The 15,400-nt window shown below is 51.2% G+C and overlaps 1 protein-coding gene across 4 annotated transcripts in view; it reads right to left on the minus strand.

Moving 5' to 3' along the window:
- Positions 1-15,400, minus strand: part of SLC1A7 (solute carrier family 1 (glutamate transporter), member 7) — a 54,707-nt gene that overhangs the window by 10,384 nt on the left and 28,923 nt on the right. For all 4 annotated transcript variants that reach the window (XR_001005341.1, XM_011973784.1, XM_011973783.1 and 1 more), the window contains 2 exons: positions 7,884-7,926; positions 5,492-5,714 (listed from right to left, as the gene is read on the minus strand). Coding sequence is in view for 3 of the 4 variants with exons in the window: in XM_011973784.1 (XP_011829174.1) it covers positions 5,492-5,714; positions 7,884-7,926 (266 nt within the window). In the remaining variant the exon portion in view is untranslated. The remainder of the gene's footprint in view (positions 1-5,491; positions 5,715-7,883; positions 7,927-15,400) is intronic.

The following is a 15,400-nucleotide window of genomic DNA, read 5'->3' on the forward strand; positions in this document are numbered from 1 at the left end:
GCCCTGCCTTTGTACACACACACACACCCCACCTCGGTACACTCACCCCACCTCAGTACACACAACATGCCTCGGTACACTCACACACCCTGTCTCGGTACACTCACACACCCCATCTCAGTACACTCACACACCCGTCTCAGTACACTCACACCACCTTGGTACACTCGCACATCCCACCTAGGTACACTCACACACACTGCCTTGGTACACTCACAAACTCACCTCGGTACACTCACACACACCACCTCGGTATACTCACATGCCCTGCCTTTGTACACACACACACCCCACCTCGGTACACTCACCCCACCTCAGTACACTCACACAGCATGCCTCAGTAAACTCACACACCCCATCTCGGTACACTCACACATCCCACCTTGGTATACTCACCTCACCTTGGTACATTCACATGCCACACCTTGGTACACTCACACTGCCTTGGTACACTCACACTGCCTCAATACACTCAAACACCCTGCCTCAGTACACTCACACATTCCACTTTGGTACACTCACAAAACCCACCTTGGTACACTCACACTGCTCACCTTGGTACACTCACCCACCCCTCCTCTGTACACTCACATCACTTTGGTACACTCACACACTCCACCTCCTTACACTCATACCACCTCAGGACACTCACACATGCCACCTCAGTACACTCATCCCACCTCAATACACTCACACACCCTGCTTCATTACACTCACATTGCCTCAGTACACTCATACAACTTTCCTCAGTACTCTCACACACCCTGCCTCGGTACGCTCACACACAATGCCTTGGTACACTCACATGACCTGCCTTTGTACACTCACACAGCCCACCTCGGTACACTCACTCCACCTTGGTACACTCACACAGCATGCCTCGGTAAACTCACACACCCTATCTTGGTACACTCACACATCCCACCTTGGTACGCTCACCCCACCTTGGTACATTCACACACCACACCTCAGTACACTCATAGTGCCTCGTTACACTCACACCACCTCAGTACACTCAAACACCCTGCCTTGGTACACTCACACATTCCACTTTGGTACACTCACAAAACCTACCTCAGTACACTCACACTGCCTGCCTTGGTACACACACCCACCCCGCCTCTGTACACTCACACCGCTTTGGTACACTCACACACTCCACCTCGTTACACTCACACCACCTTGATACACACACACACTGCCTCAGTACACTCACGCCACCTCGATACACTCATACACCCCACTTCGTTACACTCACATTGCCTCAGTACACTCACACAACTTTCCTTGGTACACTCACACAACCTATCTCGGTTCATGCACACACCACACCTCGGTACATACACACACACCGCCTTAGTACACTCACAATGCCTCAGTACACTCACACCGCCTTGGTACACTCACCCTGCCTCGGTACACTCACACTCCCCATCTCGCTACACTCACACACCTCGTCTTGGTACACTCACACCTCCTCTGTTGTACACTCACTTCGTCTTGGTACACTCATACCTCCTCTCTGTTGTACACTCACTTCGTCTTGGTACACTCATACCTCCTCTGTATACTCACACACACTGCCTCATTACTCACACACCCCAATTTGGTACACTCACACACCCTGCCTTGGTACACTCCCACAACCCGCTTCAATACACTCACACACTCTGCCTCGGTACACTCACACACCCAGCCTTGGTACACTCACACATTTTGCTTTAGTACACTCACACACCCTGCCTTGGTACACTCAGTTTGCCTTGGTACACTCACCATGCCTCAGTACACTCACACACTACATCTCGGTACACTCACACCCTGCCTCTGTACACTCACATGCACTGCCTCAATACACACACACGCCCCACCTCGGTACACTCACATGCCCCGCCTCAGTATACTCACCCCACCTCAGTACATGCACACTGCCTCAGGCTCACACACCCCGTCTCGGTACACACACACGCTGCTTGTACACTCACAAAACCTGCCTTGCTACATTCACACACCCTGCCTTGGTACACTCACACACCCCACCTCGGTACACTCACACTGCCTTGGTACACTCACACACACTGCCTTATTACACTCACACACCTTGCCTCAGTACCCTCACACTGCGTTGGCACACTTACACACTCTGCCTCGTTATACTCACACACCCTGCCTTGGTACACTCATACAGTCACACTGCCTTGGTACACTCACACACTCCACCTCGTTACACTTACACCGCCTCAGTACACTCACATATCCCACCTCGGTACACTCATCCCGCCTTGATGCACTCACACATCACCCTTTGCTACACTCAAACTGCCTCAGAACACTCAGACACCCTGCCTCGGTACACTCACATGGCCCACCTCAGTACACTCACACACCCCACCTCGGTACACACATACACACTGCTTCGGTACACTCACACATACTGCCTCAGTACGCTCACACACACCACCTCAGTACACTCACTCTGCTTTGGTACACTCATACCGCCTCAGTACACTCACATAACTGGCCTTGGTACACTCACACATACCGCCTTGGTATACTCACATTGCCTTGGTACACTCACACAACTTTCTTCGGTACAGTCACACAACCTGCCTCAGTACACTCACACACCCTGCCTCAGTACACTCACACACCCTGCCTTGGTACACTCACACCACCTTGGTACACTTACACACTCCACCTCATTACACTCACATACACTGTCTCGGTACACCTACACCACCTTGATACACTCACTCTGCCTCATTACATTCACACTGCCTTGGTACACTCACACACCCTGCCTCGGTACACTTACCCAACCTCGATGCACTCACACACCACCTCTCGTTACACTCACACTGCCTCGAAATACACCCCCTGCCTTGGTACACTCACACAACCTGCCTCAGTACACTCACACACCCCTACTCACCCCTCCCTCGATGCACTCACACACCTCGCCTCAGTACACTCAACTGCCTCGGTACACTCACTCACACCACCTTGGTATACTCACACACCTCGCCTTGATACACTCACACACCCCGCCATTATACCCTCACTTTGCCTTGGTACACTGACACATACCACCTCAGTACACTCGTAACCATTGCCTCTGTATACTCACACTGCCCCAGTACACTCACACCACCTTGGTACACTCATACACCTTGCCTCGGTACACTAACACCACCTCGGTACACTCACACACTCCACCTCAGTACACTCACACACATTGCCTCGGTACACTCAACCGCCTTGGTACACTCACACACACCACCTCGGTACACTCACACACCTCCTCGTTACACTCACACACCTCACCTTGGCACACACCCTCAGTACACACACACACTGCCACAGTACACTTACCCTACCTCAGTACACTCACATATCCTGCCTCGGTACACTCACACACACCACCTCGGTACACTCGCACCACCTTGGTACACTCACACACCCCAACTCAGTACACTCAGAAACCACACCTCTGTACATTCACACACCTCACCACCTCGTTATACTCACACCATCTCAGTACATTCACACACCCCGTCTGAGTACACTCACATACCTTGTCTCGGTACACTCACACTGCCTTGATACACACACATCCTGCCTCGGTACACTCACACACCCCTGCCTTGGTACACTCACATACACCACCTCAGCACACTCATACACCCCACCTCAGAACACTCATACATCCACACACACCCACACACACCACCTTGTACACTCACACACACTGCCTCAGTATACTCACACAACCCACCTTGGTATACTCACACAACCTGCCTTGCTACACTCACACACACTTCCTCAGTATGCTCACACACCTGACCTTGGTACACTCACACACACCACCTCGGAACACACACACCCCACCTGGGTACACTCACATGCCCGCCACAGTACACTCACACTCTTTGTCTTGGTACACTCACACGTCCCGCCTTGGTACACTCACATTCTTTGTCTTGGTACACTCACATGTCCCGCCTTGGTACACTCACACTCTTTATCTTGGTACACTCACACACCCCGCCTCGGTACCCTCATATGCCCCACCTTGGTACACTCACACAAATGTTCATGGATGCACGGACAGTTACACATGCGCAGTGAACACTCAGTAAGTTAAGTCCAGGGGTCTCCGGTTCTTTTGCTCTGCCAGTAGATGCCCTTTTCTTGTGCTCCTGGCCCTGAGAAAGGCTGCGTTTGGGGACTGCTTGTCAGATGTGCTGAAAGGCACTTTCAGACATTGTCGTTTCACACACTTGGCTCACTGAGGCCCTGGCCCCTCTTCACGCCTGCCATTTTGGCCCAGATGAGAAGAGCTCCATTACCCATTGTCATCCAGCCACCCACCCATCTCCCCACCAGGTCTGCTGAGTGCCTGCTCTGGCCATGGCAGCAGTGGGCTCTGGGGTGGATGGCAAGAAGCCCATCTGCCTGCGCGGGGCTGGTAGTGGCTGTGCAGACAGCAAGCAATGGTATCCTCGCAATCTAGTCTAGTGCTCACGGAATAACCAGGCAGTGTAGCCTGGGGCACTCGGCCTAGTCTGGGGAGGGCTCTCCTGAGGGCATGGCGCTTGTGGGGAGCACCCTGAAGATAACAAACGTGGAGGGGAAGTGGCAAAAGCAGTCAGGCTGAGGGAGGCAGTGGCTGTGAGTGGCGGGGCTGTGCTGAGAGGAGAACACGGGCCAGTCTCACAGGGCTCTTCAGCTGGCACTAGGGGTTCAGTCCCTTTCCAGGGCAATGGGCAGAGCACGATCAGACTTGTGACCTCCTGAATAGGAGACACCAGCAGGGACAGCCCTGAAAGCTTTCTAGGCAGCTTTCACCGGAACCAGGCAAGAGACCACACGGCCTTGACCCAGGCAGTGATGCCGAGTAGAGGGAAACACGTGGCTTGGAGGGGACCTTGGGGGCAGACCCGACAGGATGCAAAAGTGGGGGCCAAGGCAGAGGATGAGGTAGAAAGTCACTCCCGGAGTTTTTGCATGAATGAGGAGGACGGTGAGGTCTTTTCCTTGACAAGAAAACCCAGTGGAGGAGTCGCGGATGGCAGGCAGGACATCTCCACAGGCTTTGTGGGGTCTGAAGCTTGTATAATTTGGGACCCCTCTTTAAGAAAAATAACACAAAATTTAAAAACCAAGGTGCGGGCCTCCAAGTAGCTTGCATAGGCGAGGGACTTGGCATCCCAGAGGAGGGCAGCAAAGGGAAGGGTGTGGCAGGGATGCCAGCTGTGGGCCTAAGAAATGGCCCAGACAGGCCTGAGCGGGAGGTGCCAGGGAGAAGCCTCTGGGGTGGGGTGGGGAGGTGCGGGATTTAAATAAACAGGGCTGATCAATATTTACAGTTTTTCACAGTAAACCTCTCTAGCATTCTCCCCAGACCTCAGTAACAGGTGGAGGAGCAGGCTGCTGGGAGGGGCTGGGGACCCGGCTCCATGGCACCACTCGGCAGGTGGGCAGCACGTACCCATGGTGGCGGAGAAGAAGACGATGCCCAGCACGTTCATGCCATCGCTGGTGCCCGGCTCCGACTTGTAAATGACCTCAGGCGGTGGGGTCAGGTCCAGGGCGAAGTTCTGCACACGAGAGCCATTCTCCTCCTGGACCCCGTAGATGAGGATTCGCCGAGGAGAGGCCTCCTCTGGTGCCACCTTGGGGGACTTGACAACTGGGGTGGTCTTGGTGCGGTACTGGTGGGTGACACCCCACCCAGAGAGAAGTCAGGGCCAAGGGTTGTTATTAATATTAACGACAAGAATAATAGCATCTCGAAGGCACATTTGTATCCACTCCTATCCTATTTGATTGACAGTAACCCTGTGAAGCAGGCAGAGCAGGGATTGCTATTGATATTTTATCCAAAGAGAGCTGCAACTCCTTCCTCTACCACCACACCACCCAGCCACGCTGCCTCCTGCCTTCATTCCTCTTCTTCCTTCTACACCTCATCACCCCATCTGAGTCCCTCTTAACTGCCCACCCAGCCCCTTATCCACCCAGGTAACCCTTCCTCCGCCCATCTGTCCCCTCCCAATCATCCAATATCCATCCACCTGGTGGCCCGCTGGCCCTGCCGCCCACCAGGTGGAAACTTGGACCTTCTCTTTGAAGAAGCATAGCCTGCCCCAAGCCTTGTTGATGAGATGAAGCCCATGCACGAGAAAATGACCCTCCTGAGCCACGTACCTTTCCCTCTCTGCCCCCAGAGCATTCATGGGTCTCAATCCCTCATCCCTCAGGTACTGGGAGCCCAACAAGGGAGCTTCCTCTCCCCTCAAACATCACTGCATCGATAAGACCAACCACCCAGGAAACATATGAGACCTGAAGTCTCTGCTTCCTTTTCCTCCTCTGTAAGATGGATCATGATAGCATCTACCACATGAGATGAAATGAGACGATGTATATAAAGTGCTTACAACAGTTCCTGGCACATGTTAAGCCCCATGGAAGCATTACTGCTACCATTATCATCATCATCATCATCATCATCATCATCATCATCATCATCATCCTGTTGAACACTCTGTGCTGGTTGCTGGAGATACACAATGAACCTGACATGATTTCTGCCTTGGGGAGGGAGTGACTAATTGGCTGAAAGAGATAGACAGCTTCACGAAGAAGGGGACATTTGACTTGAGTCCTGAAGGGTAGGTAGGACTTTGCCAAAAGAAAAAGGGCATTCCAGATAGTTACAAAGTAGAGCAACATTGTTTCTCTTTATCTCTCATACCCTCAATGATTCCCAGTCACAATAGAAACTCCCTAGTTTAGGATTTGGTCCCCTTCACAATCTGGTTTATTTCATACATGTCAGGAGAGACACAGCGACTTGCCGAAGCTTTCACAGCTCTCTATTCAGAAGCCTCCTCTCTACCCCTCAGCCACTTCCTTGTGTCCCCAGGCTCAACGTAGGGTCCAGCCCAGGAAAGGGGTTCAGGAAACTCTGGATTTAACCAACAGCTGACAATTTAGAAAGGGAAACAGAATTGGAAATTATTCAAAGGGCAGGCAAAGACTGATGCACAAGGACATTCACCACAATTTCAACAAAGGAAAAACTTTGAAAACAACCTAAGGGAACACTGAAAGGGGGAATGGGAAATAAATGGCAGCCTAGCCTTATCAAAGGCCATTATAGTACCACCAAGCATTATACTTTTAAGAAATATTTCATATCCGGGCAAAATGCTCATGATATAATGGAAGTGAAAAACAGCAAGATGAAAACTGTATATGCACTATGATTATAATATTATTTTAAAATATATAGAGGAAAAAGACTAGAAATATACCGTCTGCTACCAGGGACTATGTACTAGAACTACAGATGATTTTTATTTTCTACTTTATATTGTTTAGTATTTTCCTAATTTTCTACAGTGAACATCATTATTATTCTCGTTGGGGGGAAATGATTACTTTAAAAGGAAAGAGAAGACAGGCTAAGAAGATAGGCCTGGGTTTACCTACTGGCTTTGTTATTTACTAGTGGTATAACCTTGGGCAAATCACTGAATCCTCGGAGCCTCAGTTTCCTCATCAGGAAGTGGGGCTAGTGCCGAGTTACTGTGAGGATGGGCGAGAGGGTGTATGTGTAAGCAGAGCAGGCACTCAGTGAAGGCTTGTCTCCACCCCCACACTTTTTCATCATGAAAAATGGAACCCAGGACAGGGATGTGGCCATGGGGGGCTCTAAGGATCCCCAACGTGCCCTCCCCTCTAGCATCCCACCTCCAGGAGACAGCGTGACTGACCAGCACACCTGTCACGTCCCAGCCATGCCACTAGCCCTGCTGCCTGCCCTCCTGCCGGCTGCCCCTTCCCTCCCCTCCGCCGCCCATGGACTCACTCACCTGTTTGAATGTGGCTTCTACTAGGTTGGCTGGGAACATGTTCCTGGGAAGAGAATCAGCAATTGAAAAATTCCAGAGCCCAGGACAGGAGGGCCCTGGGGGTCGTGTCCTTGGGGTCATCTGAACATCTCCCTTGGTGGTCGGGCCTTCCTCAGGCCAGCCTCCTCTGAGGTCTCATCCCCTACATCATGGACACTCCACACCACCAGCACCTGCTGCCCCCAGACTGTGCCACTTACTTTCCAGAGCCAGGCATTTGTCTACACTGTTCCCTCCGCCTGGAATGCCCTGCCTGCCTCTCTTGTCTGGTGAACTCCTCAAATCTACCACAGATCAAGCACCTCTTCCTCTGTCCAGCCCTCCCTGACTGCCCCACAAGACCCTGTGGCCCTTCTGTGTGTGGGTCACTGCCACTCCGCCACACCACCGTGCGGTCGCTGGCTCACCTGTCTGCCTCCCCCACATAGGGGCCGCCTTGCAGGTGGGACTTGGTTGTTCATGTCCTATCTGTGGGGCCCAACACGGGACCTCTCACACAGGGGGGCTCGTTATTCTTAGTAACATATTTTGTTATAAAGCTAAAGGTGGAGGAGTCTTTCCTACCAGATAAAAAAACTGTAAAGATATAACTGTCAAAACTGTGATACTGACACAGCAGTCAATGGAATAGTCCGTGTAAGGGAAGCTGTAGCCCAGAAACAGAACCTAGCACATCTAAGTGTTTCATACTTGATAAAAGTTGTTTCACAAATCAGTGAGGAAATGAAAGATTCTTTACAGAATACTGTGCAGCTGACCAACTGTTTGGAAAAATAGATGTCAGATCCTTACACCAAAATGAATTCCAAATGATTTAAAGAAATAAATAATTCTTTGAAAAATGAAACCAGCTGGGCATGGTGGTTCACGCCTGTAATCCCAGCACTTTGGGAGGCCAAGGCAGGCAAAGCACCTGAGGTCAGGAGTTTGAGACCAGCCTGGCCAATATGGCGAAACCCCATCTCTACTAAAACATACAATAATTAGCTGAGTGTGATGGCGCTTGCTGTAGTCTCAGCTACTCAAGAGGCTGAGGCAGGAGAATTGCTTGAACCCGGGAGGTGGAGGTCGCAGGGAGCTGAGCTTACACCACTGCATTCCAGCCTGGGGACAGAGTGAGACTCTGTCAAAAAAAGAAAGAAAGAAAGAAAAAGAAACCATAAAAAGCTAGAAGAAATACAGGTTGAGATCTTATCAGGTCTCAGTACAGGAAATGACTCTCTAAGAACAAAATGAGCAATAAATCAATAGATTTTACTACGTGAAAATAAAGAAATCCCGAAGCGCAACATAGCATCCTGGATTGGATCCTGCAACAGAGAAAAAGGACATTCGTGGAAAAACTGATGAAATCCAAACGAGATCCGTAACTTAGTTAATAGTGTTGAACCAATTTAATTTCTTAGTTTTGACAAATGTACCCTCGTTATGTAAGCCGCTAACATCAGGGGAGGCCGGGTGAAGGGCGTGTGGGATCTCTCTGTACGGTCTACAACTTTTCCGTAAACCTAAAACTAGGCTAAAATGGAAAGCTGAATGCTTGAGAAGCTCTCTAAGACATATTGCAATACAGCTAAAACCACAAAGCAAGTGACGAGCTGGAGAGACTGCGTGACCAAGCACTACCATCTTAAATCTACTAAGAGCTTTTACAAATCTTGGCCTGGTTTCTACCTTCACTAGCTCCTCTCATCAGAATATCAGCTCCCTGGAGGGCGGAAACTCTGTGTTTGTTCACTGCTGTGTCTCCAGCCCCGGGAAGAGTTCCCAGCACATACCAAGCACTCGGTAAATATTTGCTGCGTAAACCAATAGACCACAAAAATCCGACAGGAAAATGATGGAAAGATACGACCAGGCAATTCGTGTTACAAAAGAAGGAAAGTCAATGGCCAAAAATGCTTTTTAAAATGTTTAGTTTCATCAACAAATTCAAGATATTTCCACCTGTCAAACTGACAAAGTATTTTTAAAACGACAGTGCACAGTGTGGGAGGTTTGGTGAGAGATGGGCACCCTCACATGGTCCTGGCAGCAGCCTTTCTCTAAAAGCATTTATATCTTTGTCTTCACAGTCCCCTTCTAAGACTGTGTCCTGTGAGAAATGCCACCTCTGAGGTTAGCATCTGCTAAGAGGTTTCCGTTGCGTGCCTGCTCTTCCTCCAACCTGCGGCCCCACACTCACACTGCCTCCACCTGGGTTGCCTCCTACTCACTCTTGTCCTCAGTTCCTCTCTTCCCATCTTTCAAGACTCAGCTCACACACACATGGAGAACATGTGGAAGGTCATAAGAAGCCAAATGGAACTTGTACCTGTATAGACATTTATTTACAACTTCCTTTACAGTTACAATCTTTTTAAATGTGGGCCCTGGCAGGGTTAGCTAGTTGCCTACACAGTCTCCATTCTCCCATCCTTCCTTAATAGAAGTCCTGTTATATTGTGGGGACCAAATGGGACTGCCATCAAACCCTGATTCTCTTGCTGATGGGGTGGCCATCAAGAAGTGAGTGAAAGTTGTTGGGTGGTGATTCCTGGAAAACTCTTAAGGAGGTGCCCATTCAGCCAGGACCCTTTGGTCCATTCCTCCAACTTTCTTCTTTTATGCCTTGAACACGGAGATAATAGCTAAAGTTTGAGCAACCTTCGTGGACCATGAGACTCAGATGAAAGCCAGGCGCTAAGCATGGCACAGCACACGGGTGGGCGGGGCATGGGACCCTGGCAACTGCCAGCTGCCCACCTCCCATTTCTGGACTGCTTTTCAGGAGCAAATGCAAGCTTTTACCTTACTTAAGCCTCTGCTGATCTGGCAGCCAAAAGCAAGTCCTGACTAGTGTGTTCTCATACTAATAACCAATGAATTTGTCCTGCAGATTTTAATCAAGAATTATACCTTTGATTATTAAATGGGGAAATGTACATTTTCTTTTGGCTTTGAGCCTTCACGGGAAGACTTTTCTGCTTGTCCCATGAGGTCCGTGCTCCTGGTGGCAGCTACATAAAACACAGAACGTGCCTGGGGACATTAATAGCCATGCCTATCAAATATCCACACACTCTGCCCTGTGCCTCCCTGCACGTTTTCCAGGCAGAGCCAGAGTCCATCTCTCAGCTCCCCTCTTCCCCTGCTACTTGCAAATTCTCACCGAGATGCTTCCAAATCCACCCCTAATAACATGTCCCCAGACCAAGTCCTAAAGGTGGGAATTGTTCCTTCCCAAGCACAGTTCCTGGAAGCTTCTTCCAATCCCTGAGAGGGTAGTTGGGAGCTATAAATAGAGCCCAGTCATTACTTAATCTCTGTGGTGTTTTAATAAGATTGGAAAAAAAAAAGAGAGAAGGGGCCAGCCCTGATTAGTGCTCTGCTTGGGTTTCTGTTTTGCGCGCTGCACTGGGAGCAGGCGCCAGCGTTCTGGAGCCCCCGCTGGAGCCCTGGAAAATGAATTCCTGTCTTGGCGGGTCATCCAGGGACATGGCCCGTTGTGTTCCTCTGGAATCATCTTTGAGACATAGATGCAGATCTTTGCCCCTGAGGTGTGCCTTATGTCCCCACACAGTGGGCTCCCACTTTTCATTTGTCCCACTTGCCCTGGTTCTCAGTTCTCTGCCTGGTCATCTGTGTTTCTGTTCAGTCTTCAGTACCTGGTAGACATCTGCAGTGGGCCCAGGCAAGGGTCAGGAGGCCCCTGGTCCCTCACTGCCAGTGTCCCCATCTCCTTCACAGCCTCTCAGAGCATCAGGAGTCACCGTCAGTGCACCCACTTGTCCGTCTGTCCTGAGATGGTGGGCAGCCCTGGGGTGGGGGCGTGAGGGGCACTTGTACTTGCTCCCCAGCTCCCAGCACAATGTCTTCACCCAGAGCAGCAGCTGAATACAGGGGGGCTGAATGGAACGGAAGTGACTGTGCCCCTCCCAGGGCACCCCATCCATGCCTCTGCTCACCTGTCCACTCCACCCTGCTCTAATCCATCCTTCCCAAACCCACCAGCTTCCCATTCCGAAAGCCTAACAGCCAGCCCCTCAACCTGGGCTTCCTGTCTTCAAGGTTGGACTCTGCCCAGCCCTCTCAACCTCATCTCCCAGAACCCTCCTCCAGAAGCTTCGGTTCACTCCCTGTAGCCTCTTCACCGGCTCATAGGCCTTTGTGTTTCAGAACCACAGAGCTAGACGGGAGCTTGAAAATCACTGGGGAAACTGAGGCCTGGAGCGGGGAACTGGCCTGCCCAGGGTCACACAGTGACTTATTATTGTCAGAGTGGAGATGAGGCCACAGGTCTCCTAGGTTCTGGTTTCATGTCCCAGGACACCTGTGTTCTCTCCCTGCAGCCCCGCTCTCTGACCAAGAAACTGTGAGAGCGAGGCCCAACACCCAGCTTTGCAGAACAACTTGCCTCAGGGTTGAGAGCGGGTGGGGTAGCGCTGGGGGGTAGGGGGTGCGGTTCTAAGCAGCAGGATCAATTTTCTGTTCTAAGCAGCAGGATCCATTTTCACCACGTGAAAAGCAACCCAAGAGCAGGAAACACTCTGGAACATTTGACTGTGGCACGTGTGTTTGATCCGGAGCCCCGCAGCCCCTGAGCAGGGGCAGGCAGTGGTGAGGCAGGCAGCACCGACACCTCCTTCCACCACGTGGAGAAGCCGTTCTGAATCATTAAGATCCAAGAAACCATGAATCACCACATCCTAGAAATAACAGATCTTAGAAACGAGGTTTCTTGAAGTTCCTCTTTCCTCGGTTTCCAGGATATCCACTCTCCCAGTTCTCCTCCTGTCTCTCTGCTTGCCGCTGCTCTGTCTGCTGTGCAAAGCCCACAGTGCGGCCATGAGCCAAGGCCCCTCCTAGGCCTCTGCACCTGCTTACTGGGCACGTTCTCCCTGGACCATTCCAGCTCCTCCTGGGGGTCAGACCCCAACGCCACTGATGACCTGAAACCCACATGTGCATTCAGCAAACTCTGTGCACCCACTCGGTGCCAGGTGCTGTTCTAGACTCCAGGATACAGCAGGGAACAGAGGTTAAAGAGCCAGGCTTCACAGGGCATGTTACATTCCAGTGGAGGTGGGAAGAAAAGAAACACATCGATGTGATCATGTTGGGTACTAAGAAAGGCTATGAGGAAAGGTGACGCAAGAGAAGACAACAGAGAGACAGAGCCTCAGAGGCCCCAGGAGAGGCGACACCCAGGAGAGATGTAAATGGAGTGAGGGAAGGAGCTGCATGCTTTCTGCTGGGAGGGCCATCCAGAGAGGCAGCAATGGCACCCAGATGGGAAGGACAGCGAGGCGGGTGGGGCTGGAGCCAGGGCAGGGAAGGGGAGAGTCAGGGCAGAGGTCAGAGGCTGACGTGTGTCAGCAAGTGCCTGTAAGCCGCAGTGCAGGCTACGATTTTGTTGCCATGTGCTGGGTTGAGAGCAGGTTTTGAAAAGGATGCCTCTAGCTGCAGTGCTGAGAACAGACCACAGGAAGCAGAGAGGAAGCGGAGGCCAGGCCGGACACCAGAGGGGCGGCAATGGCAGGAGTGGCAGGGGAGGTGGAAGGGCCATGGCTTGGGATTTCATTTTCAAGGTAAAATTTGCTGAGGAACTGGCTGCAGGGTATGAGAGAATGAGAGATGTCAGACCAAGACAGGCGGGGCGAGAAAAGGGCAGATTTATGGAAAAATCAAGAGCTGAGCTTGGGCCTGTTAATTTTGAGATGCCTCTAGACACTTTATGTGAGAATCTGGAACTCAGGTGAGAGGTTTCCAGGCTGGAGACTGAATTCGGAAGTGCCAGAGTCCAGAAGGTGTTCAAAGCGCTGGTACTGGATGAAGTCTCGCTGGCCAAGTAAGCACTCACAGAACAGACCCTGCCTGGATCTCTTTCTGGCTCCAGACTCTACAGGTGACAGCCACGCAATAGGAACAACATGGCAAGCATTTCATGATCCTTAGTTCATCACACACTCTAAAGGGTAAAAGAGAAGCTGAAGATTTTCCTGGAGTAATGAAGGCAGTGGTAGACTGATTGCATCGATGGCCTTGGTTTGTAGACTCCATTTCCCTTGTAACATTGTGGTCCCTTCCCACCTTGACTCTGGACTTGGCCACCTGACTTGCTTTGGCCAAGAGGATATTAGTGGACTTGCTGAAAGCAGAGGATTGAGAAACATTTGCATGTTTTGATTTCCTCTCTTGCTCCTCCACCTTTGTTATTTAAAAAAATGCCTGGGCTAGCTCTCTCCTGGAATCCTGTCACCACCATGAAATAAATCTAGGCTGGCCTGCTGGAGTATAAAGACCACAAAGAGTGCAGCTGAATCATCTCAGCCAAGACTCCCCTAGACCAACTGTTCCCCAGTTGAGCCACCAGCTGCCTGCAGACATGTGAGTGAGCTCAGTCCAAATCAGCAGAACTTTCCAGCTGACCTGTAGACTTGTGGCTGTCGTTTTAAGCTGATAAATGTTGGGTTGGTTTGTTATGCAGCAGTAACTAGCTGATACAGGGAATGAGAGTTTCTTTAGAGAGTGGGTGGGAGCCTGTGTATGGGCATCTATCCCCACGGGGGAGGAAAGGAATGCTTCTCCACAACCTCAAGCCAAGAGAACTGTTCAGAGACCTTGGTTTGAGTCTCTTAGGATTTGAGGAATGTAGGGGCTGGTGCCTGACTCATGTCCAAAGGCCCTGGGAAAGGCCAGCACTTCCAATAGGGATATGTATGCTTCCCATGGGCCAGATATGACCCAACAGGGTCACCCAGGGGGTGAGGTGACCCCAGTAGAGGAGTCAACCAGAGCCCCAGTCTAGGGAGGACATTGTAAGTAGCCAGATGGAATAGACTGCCTGAGTCCAGGGGACAGCAGGTGAGAGATGCGAGAGAGAGAAGAGGCTCCAGAGAACCCGCAGAAGTACTCTTGGAGAGACATGACCAGGGAGCACCTGCTCCAGCTCACCCCACTCCCAGTCTGGGCAACCCGTCCTGGCCAACTCCCTCACCTCTCACCAGGGAGCAGGCAGAGCAGGAAAGAGAAACGAACTCACCACGACCCTCTTCACACTGCAGCTTTCCCAGTCTGAGTCAGATCCAAAAGACTAGGACAGGGTTAAACTGCATGAGTTTGGGGTTTTAATGTTAGGCCTAGACTTCTTAGATCTGAAATTGATCGGAAAGTGAGAAGTCCTAGAAGGAGTTCCCTGAACGGGTTTAGTGGGGTAGCCTGTGGAGCCCAGCAGACCATTCCTGGGTGGGGCTTCCCAGGCTCCATCCCAGTCCCTGCTCTCTCACCACCTGTCCTGCAAGAGCCCCTCTGCCACTAGGGTTGCACCTAACACCTCTCCCTGGTGATTTCCAAACCTCTGTCTCCAGCTTAGACTCCTCCATGAGAGTCACAACCACTGGCCAACCATCAGTGGACACCTACCCCAGGATGCCTGCTCCTGCTGCAGACCATCCATCACTTGGTGACCACACCACCATCCACCTGGATGCATGGGC

This window comes from Mandrillus leucophaeus, unplaced genomic scaffold (assembly GCF_000951045.1).
Source record: "Mandrillus leucophaeus isolate KB7577 unplaced genomic scaffold, Mleu.le_1.0 Scaffold14, whole genome shotgun sequence".
Lineage (NCBI taxonomy): Eukaryota > Metazoa > Chordata > Mammalia > Primates > Cercopithecidae > Mandrillus > Mandrillus leucophaeus.